The sequence below is a fragment of the Notolepis coatsorum genome (genome assembly GCF_963971535.1).
Source record: "Notolepis coatsorum genome assembly, chromosome: 15".
NCBI lineage: Eukaryota > Metazoa > Chordata > Actinopteri > Aulopiformes > Paralepididae > Notolepis > Notolepis coatsorum.
In genome coordinates, this window is record NC_140179.1 from 70,160,430 (window position 1) to 70,177,601 (window position 17,172).

Here is a 17,172-nt window from a genome sequence, read left to right on the forward strand (position 1 = left end):
CACAAGGAAAGATGAAATTACCTACCTGGGTTCCATCCTAGAGGCTAATCTTTCCTGTGACAAAATGGCATCCAATGTAATAAAAAAAGTAAATCAACAAACTCGATTCTTGTACCGGATCTCCTCCCTGGTAAACAAGAATACCCTGAAGACTCTGGCAGGAGCACTCATTCAAGGGTACTACGACTATGCTTGCACCTCATGGTACCAAAGCACCTCAAAGGTACTAAAAACCAAATTACAAACATCTCAAAACAAACTAGTCAGACTACTGCTTGACCTGACTCCTAGAACCCACCTCACCCCTGCACACTTTGCCAACCTAGGATGGCTTAGAGTAGACAACAGAGTACAGCAACTTGCAATGGGCCTGGTCTACAAGATACACTACACGACCAAGGTACCCATGTACATGTCAAAATACTTCCCAAAGGTCAGTGAATACCACGATCACAACACCAGAGGGAGCTCCACAAATCATGTAAAACCCAGATTCGGCTCAAACAAGGGACTAAACACGTTTCGCAATTATGCCACAACAATGTGGAACGCCCTACCCAAAGCTGTAAAGGAATGTAAATCACTACCCACCTTCAAAAACACTCTCAAAGAACACCTACGGGAGACTGCAATTCAAAACTGGCCCCTACAAATGTCCTAACCCAGTTGTACAATAAAGACCAAGCATGGCTTTGTCAGTATTCCAATGTACAGCCCCACCCAACCCCACCCCACCTACCCAACCTCCTCCAATGTACAGTTTCCATGTCAAATTAATGTCAGTATTCCAATGTACAGTGTCCCCCCCCCCCCCCCCTACCCAACCCCCCCCCCCCCCCACCTCCAATGTACAGCCCCACCCCACCTACCCAACCTCCCCCAATGCACAGTTTCTATGTCAAATGTATATACTCTTCTGGATTTTTTTTTAGTATCACAAACAGTACTGTATTTGAAAATCTGGTATGTCATAAATGTATAGATGTAGCAGTACTGTCTATCTGTATGTCATGTGTGTCATATGATGAATTGAAAATGGGGGACCCTGATGGAAACAAGACGAAAGTCTTTCTCAGGTCTGCATCCTCTTAGCAATTGTATGTATTGAGCTGTACTGTACCCATTCTGCAATCTGTTAATAAACTTTTCAATCAATCAAAGTTAGTGGTTCATGATGTTTCATGTGCTGGTTCTCACCTTTGGAGGAGCCATTGGGTCCACATGGAACTGGTCAGGGAACGCTTTGCTCAGGGCCATGACGCGGGCGTGGACGTAGAACTGTCAATCACAACAACATAAACAACAACAACAAAACAGGGAGTTGCTCATTATCGAGAATTGAAGAGGCATGGTGCCTTTTTGAGAGTTTTAAAGTTTTCTAATACAAGTGCTCTACAATCACCCCTGATATGATCCATCTTCAAATCCCACTAGAACCCACATCTGCAATGACCTTATCTCTTACTTCCCAGGAGTCTACCGTTTATTCATGAGTTCAGTTTCAAATTCCTCAGTTTAAATAGGTTTGACCTATTTCAATAGTCCTAAATGGAAAATGCCCCTTATTTTCACAGCTCAGTGTCTGGCAAATGGGACAACAACAAAAAAATTTCCTTGCGTCTCTCTCCTAGTCTGTGTCCCTTTTCATCACTATCTTGATGAGGAAAAAGGTAGGATTAGACTGGACCGTCGTCTACTCTGTTTGGGAGGGGGTGTGTGTGCGCATGCATGTGTGTGTGTGTGTGTGTGTGTGTGTGTGTGTGTGTGTGTGTGTCCTCCCCAGTGGATCAGTGGGCTGGAGCGTGCATGTGGTGTGCTTGCGAGTTGTGACGTTGTGGGTACGAATCCTGCCCATAATCACGGTCCCATTCCATGTATTTCTTATTTAATGAATGAATGAATAATTTATTTATTAATCATGCAACATAAATCGCACATCCCAGGTGGGATTACAACACGCCCCATTATATAAAACAGAAATAAAAGCTTACAGGCCAGTGCTTCTCACAAATCCCACAGAAACATACAGACACAACCTTCGGAACGAGGATATTTAATGATCCATCAGTCTTCACTGAAGCAGAAATACAAGGGGGGAAATTAATACCAACCACCAGTCAAATGCTGTCAGTCTTTGCCTTGGCTGAGACGTCCTTATAGTCTAAACAACTGTTGTGGAAGAGCCAGTAGGTGTGCAGCTCTATTGCCTCGGGATTGATTTTACACATTTGGTGAATTGAGCTGGTCGGGGGGAAAGACCTATGTTTTGTTTGTGAGTATTTCTATGTTCAATAAAAAGGGCTGTTTGGGTAATTTAAACCTTTCCTCTGCCTCTCTGTATCCCTTCACACCAATCTATCAGGTGAAATAGTGAAAGTGGCTGTTGGATTTAACCCTAATGTTGTGTTAGGAATTGGCACCACTGACCGTTGTTAGCGGGTCAATGTTGACCCGGGGTCTAACTCAGTCCTGACCACTAAAAAGAAAGGAGTATCACTCAATATAGTTAATACTACATCCTAACTAACATTATATGCATTCATAACAATATAATCCCATTGTAATTTGATTTTATGGCCCCCGAGACACATCATGTCCCTTATTTTTAAGATGAAAATGAGGTTGTTCAATCATAATATACTAAATGTGAAACCCATAGATAATAATGTTTTCTGACTATAATAGAACAATATTAGAATATAACTTCTGAAAAAAAGTTTTGTATATTTATTATTATTTTATTCATTTATATTTAGTATTTTTATAAAATATATAAAAAATACCAGCGTGCTTCAATGATGTTGAAGAAGTTCTGAATCCGCCCACCACTGTGGCTGGTGGATGAAAAAGAGAAGTTCTGAATCCGCCCACCACTGTGGCTGGTGGATGAAAAAGAGAAGTTATGAATCCGCCCACCACTGTGGCTGGTGGGTGAAAAAGAGAAGTTCTGAATCCGCCCACCACTGTGGCTGGTGGGTGAAAAAGAGAAGTTCTGAATCCGCCCACCACTGTGGCTGGTGGGTGAAAAAGAGAAGTTCTGAATCCGCCCACCACTGTGGCTGGTGGGTGAAAAAGAGAAGTTCTGAATCCGCCCACCACTGTGGCTGGTGGGTGAAAAAGAGAAGTTAATTTCCCGCCCCTGGAAATACCTTAAAAGATCTCGATGGCACTGATGTGCCAACGGATACTGACCCGTCCCAAGTAGCGCCAGTCCAGTAGGTCAGACAGCCTCTCTGTGCGGTTCCGCTGGATGATGCGCTGGCGCCGGGACTGCTGGCAGAACCCAAACATGAACTGGGTCAACTGGTTGCACGACTCGTCTGCCGACCGGAACCGCCGGTCCACGATGTAAACCCCTGGGGGGGGGGGGGGGGGGGGAGGAGAGAGGGAGGAGAAGAGAGGGGGGATGAAGAGAAGAGAGGGAGGGGAAGAGAGGGATGAGAAGAAAGAGGGAGAAGAGAGGGAGGGGAAGAGAGGGAGGAGAAGAGAAGAATGGGAATAGAGGGAGGAGAAGAGAGAGGGCGAAGAGAAGAAGGGGAAGAGAGGGAGAAGAAAGAGGGAGGGGAAAGAAGGAGAAGAGAGGAGGAGGAGAAGAGAGAGGGAGGAGAAAAGTTTTACAGACCGCCGTCGTGTGAGAACTTCATATCTCCAAAGTGTACAGTAATCCAAGAGATTCCCATGGCCCAGTTCATATTTCTGCATTTCCATTCAAATCCGCTTGCACACATTTCTGAACTTGCAGAATGTGTGTTGACTGTGTTTTATTGGGTCCCCGATGTGCACCATGCGAGTAAGACAATAAAATGTAATTATCCTGAATTAAAGCTATAGCAACTGTCTGATTGCGTAGTTGAGTTGAGTTGAAGAATTGAGTTGAGGGGTTGAGTATACAGTAGTAGTTGTGTTGTGTGTGCGTGTGCGTTTATATACCATATGCTGCAGGGTCAGAGATGTGCTCCTCCATGAAGCAGCCAAAGCCAGACAGGTTAGTGGTGACACTGGGGATTCCCATCACAGTACACTCACCTGGTGGAGCACAGTACAACAACAACAAGGTCAAGGTCAAGTTTATTAGTATGTCCCAAACTGGGCAATTCATGTTACAGCAGATAAATAGGAGTTCCAAACACAGCAAACATACATAAACAAGAAGAACACAGACAGACATGTACAGTACATGGTCGCAGGATCAGATCATGACAACAGTCATACAAGCAACCACAACCACCCCCCCACCCACCTCAAAGCCGCCCTCTCCTGCCTCCTCCATTGATGGCACGAATGGAGGAGGCAGGAGAGGGCGGCTTCGAAGTGCAACAACAACAATAACAACAACACCACCACACAGCTAAAGAGAAGTGACTCTACTCCCTGTACACACATGACTGTGTGGCACAGCGGAACAACAACACAATCATCAAATTTGCTGATGACACAGTAGTGGTGGGCCTGATCTCTGCAAACGACGAGAGGGCCTACCTGGAAGAGGTCAAGGTCCTAGTGGCATGGTGTCAAGAGAACAGCCTCTCCCTAAACGTCAGCAAAACAAAGGAGATGATTGTGGACTTTAGGAGGTCGGGGGTCAGGGACTACAGCCCCCTCAGCATCGACGGGGCACCGGTTGAGAGAGTGAACAGTTTTAAGTACCTCGGAATCCACATATTGACATGGACCACACACATTGACAGTGTTGTGAAGAAGGCACGGCAACGCCTCTACTTCCTCAGGCGCCTAAGGAAGTTCCAAGTCAGTCAGAAGATCCTTAAGAACTTCTACTCATGTACAATAGAGAGCATCCTGACTGGCAATATCACCTCCTGGTTTGGGAATAGCACCGCACAAGACCGTAGCAGACTACAGAGAGTGGCCCGTTCAGCCGAACGCACAATTGGAGGGGGGCTTCCCACTCTCCAGAACATTTACAACAAGCGGTGCATGGGTAAGGCTAAGAGAATTATCAAAGACTCCAGCCACCCAAACAACTGCCTCTTTGAACTGCTACGGTCAGGCAAGCGATACCGGAGTCTCATGGCAAGCACAGAAAGACTCAGAAGAAGCTTCTATCCCCAGGCCATCAGGATGCTCAACGAACAATAACACTATGTATCAAATGCACTCACAGCACACACATCCACACGCACACACTCACTTTAAACAAACACATTTTATTTTATACTTATCTATTTTTGTCTAGCACAGTCTCTGGAGCGTAACAGAAATAAGCATTTTGTATAAAAGTATTCTGTACTTCTGTATGACAACTAATAAAGAAACTTGAAACTTGAAAAGAGACAATAGATACCGGTAACAGTACAACAACAACACACAGCTAAAGAGACAATAGATACCAGTAACAGTATAACAACAACAACAACAACAACAACAACAACAACAACAACAACAACAACAACACAGCTAAAAAGGAACCAGGTGGTTATGAGAAATAGGCTTGTGACTAGAACGTGACTGGATTGAAACCCCGGACCGGTTCGGGAAGGCATGGGCAAGGGAAGCGAACAAGAAACACTTTCCACACCCTCCACAACTACTGCCTGAGAGCTAAGTGCCTGAGAGCAAGGCACCGAACCCCCAACCGCTCCAGAGAAGCTGCTCAGTGGCCATCAGTAGATTGTGGTTGTACTTGGTCTCGGGGTGCGAGTGTGTGTGTGTACTGGTAGGCCATGTGCCTCCCTCCTCCTTAACCCTTTCACTGCCATAGTAAAGGGTTAACCTTATGTAGTGTGGCAGTGAAAGGGTTAACCTGCTGTTGTGCGGCAGTGAAAGGGTTAACCTTCTGTGTATTGTCGCAGTGAAAGGGTTAACCATTTGGTAGTGCGGCAGTGAAAGGGTTAAACTACTGCCCCAGGCCACTGCTGTGAATAAATATGTGCTCTTGGTCAACCTACCTGGTTAAACAAGGGTTCGAAAATTTCCCAAGTATCTGACCGATAGCGTCTTGGTTTGTGTCAGTGTGCAATGCATGCCTATATGTCTGAGAAGTAATGGTGCAAATGTGTGTAGTGTTCATAAGATAAGATAAGATATTCCTTTATTGATCCCTTTGGGGAAATGTGGGGTGTTTGTCTGTCTATGCATGGTTTGTGTGTGATGGCATTGGGCTACCTGGTGTATAACCCCATGGTTCATAGTAAGAGGGGAAGACTCCTAAATGGCAGCCGCGGACAAACTCTGCATAGTCCATGGGCAGCAGAGGACTGGTGGATGACAGGAACTCAGGATGGAACACTATCTGGGGAAATATGTTGAAGGGGAAGGGTTAGGATGTTTAGAAGCCTATCCTATAGAGGCATAGCCTATTATGCATCAGTTTGGGGGTCCTTGACACGAGAGTTTTCAGAACCACTGTGCAAGAAAAGTCCCATTCCCCACAGTTGGACTCGCTGCCTACCTTGACGCGGTCGGAGCGGGAGTTGAACAGGCCGATGCGCCGTATGTTGGCCAGGATGGGATCCGCCTGGTCGTCCAGCATGTTGTGAGTGGTCACTGGAGGGAGACTGTTCCTCTACGGCAGAGGAGAGTTGAATTACTAATGCTCCTCTTCCTCACTGGAGGAAGACCGTGCCTCGACAGCAGAGCAGATTTATTTGGCCAAACCAAAACAGACAAAAGGACAGACACGTCACGTCAGCTGGATTTTTGTTTCCATTTGAATGGAAACCTTGTATTTCCAAAAGACCGCATTCTCCATTTTTCTTTCATTACTAATAACGATAACATTAATACCAAATCATTTCTGAAAATGATACAAGTTTTGCATGCGTTCCATCCGTCCCGTGGTCATGAAACTCGCCTAAACAATAAAGGAGCAATGGTAGAACTTTTGATAAGAAAGACTGGTGTGGGAATGGGATAGGAGGAACGTGAGGTTAGGGATATAAAAAGAATAAAAGATGGAGGTAGGGGCCGAAGAGGGTTTTATTATTTGTATTATTATTATTATTATTATTATTATTATTATTATTATTATTATTATTATTATTATTATTATTATTATTATTATTATTATTATAATTTTATTATATTATTATTATTTCTTATAATTCATTTTACTGTACGTTTTTGTTGAATGTTTATGTGAATGTCAGTTTTAATTATAATTAGGGAATGGAGGGGGTTGTATGTATTTTTTGTCCTGTGTTTCTATATGTATAAAAAATAAAAACGCAATAAAAATAGTTAAAAAAAATAAAGACTGGTGTGGCGTTCACATCGCAGCAGATTGTGCGTTATGAAGCCACGCGCGCCGCAGAGGCACCGTTAGCAAACAACAATGTAATGAGCCTGCCGGCCAGCGATCCGTGACTAGTAACCTTTTGGAGTAGGACTTGCAAGTATTGATCAGGAATATCTATCCAATGGCATAATGATATCTGATTATTCTCTCTCTCACCTTTTCTCGAGGAGAATGCACAAAGTATGGAGATACACACCACACACACACACGTGAACTTCATGAAGGCACAGATACACACACACTTTGCAATGCACATACAGTATACCCTCGTCCTAGAACCAATGCTTTAAAGCGGCCTTTTATTTATAGGTGCATAACACTCTGGAACAACCTACCTAGTTATCTCTACACTTTTAGTAAATCAATTTTTAAAAAGAAACTCAAATCTCACTTTCAGCTGTTGCCTTAATGTGTGTATTGCATTTGTGTATGGGTTTTTGCCTATTAGCCTACAAGTTCTCATTCTGTATCTTTAAAAATGGAAATATATTGTATGTTTTAGTTAATTGCTTTGTTTATTATTTCTATCTATAGCATCTGTGAAAGTAGCTTATTTGCTGTATACTAAATCCTTGTTTTTATCTTTTGTATTGATCTATGCATTAATTGTTTTATGCATTATGTTGTGTGGACCCCAGGAAGACTAGCTGGGAGCCACGGCACCATCTAATGGGGATCCTTAATAAAAACAAAAAAAACACCACAATACACTACTTTCATATACTTGTTTCACCGTTTATCTGTTGTTTTAGCTCAGTCAAAAACTAAATTCCATCCGCTCCATGTTCTAACTACTTGTCTCTTTGCATGTTCAAGCAAGTAGCAAGAAGTGGGAGGGTAATAAGAAATAGTGGGGGGCTAATTTGTACAGATGTTACATTATAGTATGCCCAGTGGTGCGTTGGTCATGGGACGGGGTTGCACGCCGTTCAACCAGGTCTGTGAGCAGGAGCGCGCGCGCGGCACACAATAATGCGCTGCACTCGACTGATGTGCCAACTCGCCAAGTACCCACCTGGCTACTTTGCATAACAATAGCTCAGGTCGTCAGGTGTGTTCAAATATGTCCTCAGATATATTCACACAAAACTTGTGAATGAAATGTGTTACATTCCATTCCTAGAGGCAATTAGGCATTCCTAGAGGAAATTAGGCATTGTCTTTATTCTGTCTTTATGCCCATGCAACCGGGAGCGCGCGTGCACGTGGCGTCATTAAAACACAGTGCAACCAGGTATGAAATCACCAACACACCACTGAGTAGGCCACATTATCATGTACAAACTTGCGTCAGAGCTCTTGTGAAGGAATTGAAAACACTGATGTAACTAATGTCAACCCAGCAAAGGGTCGAACAAAATGGTAATTTATGCTGTGGGAGGGGGAAGGGGAGGACATGACAAATGACATGGGTTAACTAATCGCAACAGTGTTTCCACCAATCACCAACGAGACCCCGGACACAGTGTTTCCACCAATCACAGACGAGACCCCGGACACACTGCTACGCACTAGTGGTCAATATCACTCGCATTCCATTTCGCCAACCTCTGAAATATCGACGCCGACGTAAATTTGTCTCATCGAGGGAGGACGTTATATTGGCACTTACCTTCGCGGGGCCGCTATTAAAGCGGCGAGCGCATACATCACAGCAACACACCCCCATCTACTGACCCGTGATCTATGGTTTTATACACGTTAAACACCGCACACCAGGGTTCAATGGCTACGGCGCGGATTTTCATTCATATTTTTTGCTCAATGGGGGGGGGGATCCCCCCACTGTCCCATTCAGAATTTATCACCGAGGCCGCGGGCCGTGTTGCTCACATCGATCCGGCGGGGCTGCGGATATTGCGTTTCTTTCTCCATTCATAAAATTGAGACTCATCATATATTGCGGATGTCACATGAAAACCTTGGCCCTCATGCATCAACGTGTTCTACGCACAGATCTGTGCGTAACCCGTGCGTACGATCATTTCTAAGCAAAGAGTGGGATTCATCAACTTCAACTTGAACTTGACTTCGTGCTTACATCTACGCACATTTCGGACCTGGCGTACCTCGCGCCCAGTGGTAGAATATATTATTACAACAAGGAAATTAGCTTCTGTGCATAATAACACTGGATGTTCTATGAACCGTAGTTCATTATAGTTCATTGTAAAATAGCAACAGTAGTGTAATTATGGTCAAAACCCTATAAATAGCATTTGGAATAATAGATCTTTCTCTCAGAATGAATGCAGCATGTCATATATGTTACGATGAATTGAAAATGGGGGACCCTGATGTAAACAAGACGAAAGTCTTTCTCTGGTCTGCATCCCCTTAACAATTGTATGTATTGAGCTGTACTGTACTGTACCCATTCTGCAATCTGTTAATAAAGTTCTCATTCATTCATGGTTTATATAGCGTTATCGGAATATACGGGGTGTAGGCTACTGACTGACTGCGCTCCGCGTAGCTTGATTGATTGATTGATTGAAAAGTTTATTAACAGATTGCAGAATGGGTACAGTACAGTACAGCTCAGTACATACAATTGTTAATTGGGGATGCAGACCAACTTTCGTCCTGTTTACATCAGGGTCCCCCATTTTCAATTCATCATAAATCATAAAGCTCAACTCGTTATTATTTTGCGCACAGACCGCCGAAACACGGGAACGTTTTGATTATATTTAAAAGGCTTTACGTTAAACGAAACAAGTGGAATTTCGAAGCTGTAAGCAGAATAAGTCATATGAATATAGTGTTCTTCCCCCTTTTTACTGTACAAGAAAGAATAGAAAACGCATTGCAATGACACCATGCAGATAGTGGACAGACTATATGATGGAATTCAAGTTCATGTATTGAAAGGCAGGATACATCATACATGCAGTGAGATTCATTGTTCTTGTATATGCTCTCGTATTATATTGTTTATATAGGCTACCCAATACTGACATCAAAATAGATTGTAGTAGTATGCCTCTAGAAATCATGCAGCAGGTAGAAAATTGACGGGAGATCCATCGCGATTTGGAATAGAATTGAGGAGAACTTTAATCCGTGGGTATTAATCAAACAACACGGGAAAAGGCAGTCATATTCCAGCGCGGTCTTTATTAGCCGACAACAAAATAGATGCCTCTAAAAATCATATAGCCAATCGAACACAACTAATAAAGGCATTCATATTGTACAGCACGGTTATAATGACACACAACACAACCAACGCCAAACAGTGGTCAACGAACGGTCTTTATTAGTATTTTGAGCTGTCCAGGCAGCAATGGTCTTAGGGAGCCGTTGATATCTGACATCACCGTTTACAAATCCGCCTTTTATTTATCCACCTCCGTTACGAGGACCTCCACCTCGGTGTCTGTGTAGTTTCTCTTTTTCGTTCGCTTTGCCATCCTCCAACATTCCACGCACAGGGATTCCCTCATGGTATTTGAAGGGGAGGGCCTGACCATATTTGGTTGGTCGGGGCGGTTTTGGTATGCAAATACGTGAAAGCGTGCACGAGCTGCGGCGCAGGGCCAAGGTGGGATTCATCATGACAGGTGTGCGTAGAGCCTGCTTACGCACGTGTGATGAATGCCGACTTCCCTGTGCGTGCGCTAGTTCTAAATTCCGTGCTTACGTGTGGAAGTAGGTCAAGGTCAAAGTCCACGTTGATGAATGAGGGCCCTTGTATTTTCCAAGGTAGTTCTTTTCAGGAATTAAAGGAAAAGGAATCGTAATAATAATAATAAATTGTATTTATATTGCACTTTTCGTTCACTAGGATCCCAAAGTGCTACAGGGTTAAAACAGTTCAAAAAATATATATAATTATTAATAATTAATCAAATACAAATTTTATTAAAATAGAACATAGTTAAAAACATAGTATAAACTATTGTTCGCACTTAATGTAAGGCATTCCGTTTTAATGGATTATAATTTGTGTAGCTCTTCAACTGAATTGCTTCATGTATATATCAAATTAGAAGGAAAGAAATGAATCCAGTATTGGAATTGGTTTCGATGGCTACAGTACTGTATGTACTTGTACTGTGCAAGCAGCAGTCAGAGCGGTATAAATAACTACTGTTGTAAATCTGCATACTTGTACATTCTGCAGACAGAATTCATTACCAATATCTCAAGTGTCGTACAGTTTAAACCGTGTTCTGCAGGGAGAAGAGAGTACCTGAGTAGCAAAGATGGCTCTCTTCATAATGGTGAAGTCGTCTCTGTCCAGGATGGTGTTCATGTCAGGGATCTCCCCTCTGGGAGCCGGACAAACATCAAAGCACTCAGACGTGCCCATATTCCACACATATTCCACACATATTCCACACCTGCATGGGGCCTGTACTCTTTGTGGTGCGTTTCAACCTAACTTACTTCAGTGCCAGTGGTGGCATCCATCCATCCTTCCATCCATCCATAGTCCAACCCATCCATCCATCCTTCCATCCATCCATCCATAGTCCAACCCATCCATCCATCCATCCATCCATCCATAGTCCAACCCATCCATCCAACCCATCCATCCTTCCATCCATAGTCCAACCCATCCATCCATCCATCCATAGTCCAACCCATCCATCCATCCTTCCATCGTCCAACCCATCCATCCATAGTCCAACATGTCCATCCATCCTTCCATCCATCCATAGTCCAACCCATCCATCCATCCATCCATAGTCCAACCCATCCATCCATCCATCCTTCCATCCATCCACAGTCCAACCCATCCATCCATCCATCGTCCAACCCATCCATCCATCCTTCCATCCATAGTCCAACCCATCCATCCATCCATAATCCAATCCATCCATCCATCCATAGTCCAACCCGTCCATCCATCCTTCCATCCATCCATCCATCCACAGTCCAACCCATCCATCCACCCATCCATCCACCAATACATACACAACCTCATTCATACACCAGCCCAAATAAAACATCCACATTTTCTAATCAACAACCACGGGCAAATGTATAGTATTAGTAACAGATAAAACAGTGCGAGAGGTCAAAAGGTCACAGACCTCTGCCCACAAGAGCGGCTCTGGACAGCCGTCGGGCCTGCTGGGATGTGACCCTTCAATAGAAACAGAGATTTTAAGGGAGGTGACCCGCTGTGAAACTTACTTTAACAAAGCCTCGTACAGCCTCGTTCCAAACTTCTTCTCCACCATGTGAGCCGTGTCCCTGTAGGACAAAGAGAGACCCAGAGATGAATGGATTCTCTGTAGAGAGCTTTACCACAAGCTGACGAGCTTTCGGTGGAAGGGCTGTGGGCCGTGTACCTTCACTCAATTCAGTAGGTTTATTAGTGTCACCTTTAAAAAGGTTCTTGTCTACATGTGATCTATAATGAAATAGCCCAAACATGTATCGGTCAGCTGTAGATTCTTTTTGACTACATCTACTTTATTAGATATAGGTCCGAATGTTTGGCATCACTTGTTTTGTAAGGTTTTAGTAACAATTACCACAACGAGTCCCATGGCTATACGTATGTTGAGGAAGCTAGTCTCAAAGCAGAGTTTTACAAGCTACCAATTACTTCTCACTGGAAGGAGTTAAACTACAGCGAAGCTGCTCACAAGAGAACATATATTTGGTTAACTAAAGTTACATGGAAAAGTTCAAACTACTTCATAAAAAATGTCACAAAATGCATCTGCAATGCAATACAAAATGATAACAGTTATCCTACGATCTGGGTCTCCTCTCCATCCCTCGCACCAGGTTGCGGACTTTCGGTGACAGAGCCTTCAGCGTCACGTCCCCTACCCTCTGGAACTCTCTCCCCACTGAAATCCGCAACGCCCCCAACCCTGGACATCTTCAAAACTGCTCTTAAAACCCACCTTTTCACCAAGGCTTTCCCCATTAGTTAGTTTAGATTAGATTAGCTTTCATTATCCCTTGCCTGCCCTCACCCCCCCATCCCTTTCCCCCCCCTATTGCCCCATTTCCCTAGCCCTCTTAATTGTGAAGCGACCTTGGGTTTCCTGAAAGGCGCTATAGACATTTGATTTATTATTATTATAGTTAACACAAAATGGAAATGATTGCGAAAAAATACCACTCAATTGAAGGTGAAAACTAAGTGCAAGGTGTAGGCTACTTCTCACTAACAGAATAAAATGCTCAAATGTAAAAATCTATGGTTTTATAGAAGTTAAACAGCTCACACCAGGCTTGGATACAGCTCGGATTTTCATTCCTATTTTTAGCTCAATGGGGGGGGGAAATCCACCCACCATCCCATTCACAATTTATCACCAAGGCCGTGGGCCATGTCGCTCACATCGATCCGGCGGGGCTGTGCAGATATTGTGTTTCTTTCTCCATTCATAAAACAGAGCCTCATATATTGCGAATGCCAGATGAAAACCTTGTATTTTCCAATTAGAACCATTAAAACTGCATGCCTGTTTTATTAAAACAGTTTCCTTTTTTAAACTACCTTGGAAAAATACAAGATTTTCATCTGGCATCCGCAATATATGAGTCTCTGTTTTATGAATGGATTATTTGTGTATATGGTGGTGTATGAGCCACTAGACGCTCTTCAACTGTGAAAGTGAAATCACATAAGTGCATAGTCTACTTCTCACTTCCACGATAACCTGTGAAACTGCATTTTTATGCAGATGTTAACTTAAATGTATCTTGAACGGGCGCCTTTTAGACTTTAGGTGACCAGGACAATGGTCACCTATCAGCTTAGTTGTCGGAGCAGATTCTCTTGTAGGACAGAGAGAGGGGAGGGTTGATCAAAGGGGCTTCACTCAAGAGAGGAGAGGCCGTGGGAAATAAAAAATAAATTAGTCATGTAATTCCTTTCTTTCCTAGTAGCCTCCAGCCAAAACTGTAGTTCCAGTAGTGAACTCCACCTCAAAATAGAAAAGATCTACATTAAGATTTACATTTAGTCACTAGATATCGCACTAGAGCCCCAGCATGTCATTTATACAATCAGGTGCATTCTGTGGGGAAATGGGAAGTAGGGAGCTAGGGACATATGCACACAACATGTAAACAACAACATTCATATTGGACCGGCCAACATTCTTTAATACTTTGAATGCCACTCACGGCTTTTCTCTGGTTTACCCCCCGCGGGTTGAATGCCCATCACGAAAATACTCAGGTTTTTTTTATTTATTTTTTTATTAGCGATCTGAAATCATATTGCATCAAGCGAGCCTACCGTTGGAGATCCAGTCACCCCAGGCACTCGGATGTGAAAAAAGCGCCCCCTATCGTCTCCCAGATGGTAAATCACCCTTTTGGAATGGACTCAATGAAAGTGAAGGGAGAAAGGATTTCTGACTCCACATTTTACTTCTCACTGATGTAACCGGGGTCTACCAGAGTTCATTCTGGAGCCTTGGTGCCGCGGCGAATATGTGTTTTACTGTATACACGATGGATCAATCAAATGAGCGATTTTTTTGAATGGCGATCGGAAATTGGAATAAACCATTTGGATACCATCTGATCTCAGGTAAGGAATCTATGCCATCAGGAAATAAGAGCAGCGATTATCAGCGCGCGGCACGAGCGTGCGTGCGCACACATATACTATCGATTATCTAGCGTTTATTTGAAAACGATTCATAAATAGGCAGACAAATGACAACGTTCTAGAATATTCCAGGAAAAGACGATTATCATAGAATGTGTTGTTTTTTCCACGAAAACTAGTGATTTTCAAAATGCTATCAAACTGAAATGAAGTGATAAAAAAACAATCTGCTTTGACAATGTTGACTGGAAAATGAGTCTTTGATAAGCGACGGGCAGATTAGACACATAGCCATAATTTAAAACATAGATTAGGCGATATTAACGTTAACATTGGAGTGGATTTGGGCATTCAAGGGGGTAAAAAGGAAAACACGGCTGGCTCTCAAAGTGTTAAATGATCAAATTGTTAATCGATTTATTTTTTGGGAGGGGGGGGCAATACTTTTATTCCACACCTAAAGAAATGTTATCTACTAAAATCACAATGCCAATTTGAATGTAGTTGAACTACTAGCAAGCAAGCTACTGCAAAATGTAGTTAAAACTACTGGTTTAATTACATGTAATACTACTCCCCATCACTGAGTATGTCGTACCAGAGCTGCTTGCGGACCGCCTGGCCTTTCAGTGTCTCAACGTTGAAGTTGTTAGTTTTAGCTGGCATGATGAAGAACACAACCACTGTCACATCATTCTTATTGACCTGAGGGGGGGGGGGAGAAGAGAGAGAGAGAGAGAGAGAGAGAGAGAGAGAGAGAGAGAGAGAGAGAGAGAGAGAGAGATAAAGAGGAGGCAGAGAGTTACAAATTGGTAACTTTGTAACGTTAACCGATGTAGAGAGAAACAGGTAGCAATGGCAGTCAGGTAGATGTACCCCGGCAGCACCCCAACGTGCTCTGTGTATGTATGTGGATGCCAACCGCCCCCCCCCCCCCCCCCCCCCCCCCCTTACCTTGAGCAGGTAATTGAGTCGGGACAGTGCCTCTATGAAAATATCCGCTCCCTTGTTCGAGAACTCGTATCGTCCAGCAATGAAGAAGTAGAGAGTTTTCTCCAGGCTGAAGTCCAGGTGCCTGTCAGTGAGCAGCAGAACAACAACAGTAGGACAATATTATGATAAAAGATAAACACCACTCAATTTACAAAAAAATTCATGTTATTCGTATAGTCCACAATAGGCCAATCAATGTGAACAACTGTTCTAAAATCAGGAATCTAAGGAGCAGCTCAAGATTTTTAAGTCTCTGGTTTCTGACTTTGGGAGAGAATTGTTCATCTTCCCAGTTAGGTTATATATTGCAATGCAAACCCACATTTTTTAAATAATTAAATCATGATAAAGGCATATCATAAAAATATATATATGTTTATTGCTGGTCTCCATGACCCCCCCTAGCAGCTTGGCTCCAGGCAGCTGAAGGAATATATGTTTTTCAATGTGTATATAATGTATTGGTGGGTGACAGCATCTACTCGGATCTATAGATCTTAAAAGTAGCCGGCAGCCAGTGTGTGTCTCCATGGTAGCAAGCAGGGTGTGTGAATGCCAAGGTCGTCAGCAGGTTTGTAACAAAAACAATCGAGATAAGCACTGAGAGCAGGCAGGTTTGGTCAGAAAGAGAGCTATGGGGGATAGTTTGACATCGATAGAACCATGCTAAAGGTGAAGATCAGTTGTCATGGCAGCGTGTCACGTAGTAACAAGAAAAGGGGGCGGGCCGGGCCCCCGTTGCTAGGGAGAAGACGTTATGATGAGTTTCTTCCGGGATAAGTTAGACTGAGATACGACGCTCAGACGAGCAGACGCGTTGATCAGAGACTTTCATCCCTCCCCACCCTCACTGGGTGGGGGAGGGGAAATAGTGACACATCATCACTAGCTTCGGCTAACAGGAAATGGTGGTTGGCTACGACGAGAGAGAGAACCATTGGATTGAAGAGAATTAAGACTGAACAAGGACAATACAGAATGGTGTTTCCATCTGGTACAGAGGCTATGTTTATGAAAATAAACATGAGGATCTAAGGAAAGAGATCACGTTGCAGTGTTGTTTCTTATGACTAATGGATGTACTAACAGGGGTTGATACAGTGGGTGACAGCCAATGTGAAGTATTGAAACAAACAACGCAGAACAGGGAGAATCACGAAGGAGATGACGAGATGAGATTGGCTGATTACAGAAACATCTAACACAGCTGTCCTCCTTTATGGGCAGACCTGGATGGGATAAAGCTACTATTTTTAAACATTAAACCCTAAATACAATCTACACATGTTTGTGTTTTGGGGTGGTTTATATTAGTTACATTTAATTGTCTGTAGCTATGGTGACAGTTATATTACTGCAACAACCAAACACTGTTGTAATAATA

The 17,172-nt window shown here is 43.3% G+C and overlaps 1 protein-coding gene across 1 annotated transcript in view; it reads right to left on the reverse strand.

The window, feature by feature from the left end:
• Positions 1-17,172, reverse strand: part of gys2 (glycogen synthase 2) — a gene marked incomplete at its 3' end in the record, with an annotated part of 44,797 nt that overhangs the window by 4,204 nt on the left and 23,421 nt on the right. The window contains exons 7-15 of the mRNA XM_084331033.1: positions 15,750-15,870; positions 15,394-15,500; positions 12,404-12,463; positions 11,454-11,532; positions 6,410-6,523; positions 6,124-6,250; positions 3,931-4,026; positions 3,193-3,356; positions 1,198-1,278 (exon numbers count right to left, since the gene is read on the reverse strand). Of these exons, the coding sequence (XP_084187159.1) occupies positions 1,198-1,278; positions 3,193-3,356; positions 3,931-4,026; positions 6,124-6,250; positions 6,410-6,523; positions 11,454-11,532; positions 12,404-12,463; positions 15,394-15,500; positions 15,750-15,870 (949 nt within the window). The remainder of the gene's footprint in view (positions 1-1,197; positions 1,279-3,192; positions 3,357-3,930; positions 4,027-6,123; positions 6,251-6,409; positions 6,524-11,453; positions 11,533-12,403; positions 12,464-15,393; positions 15,501-15,749; positions 15,871-17,172) is intronic.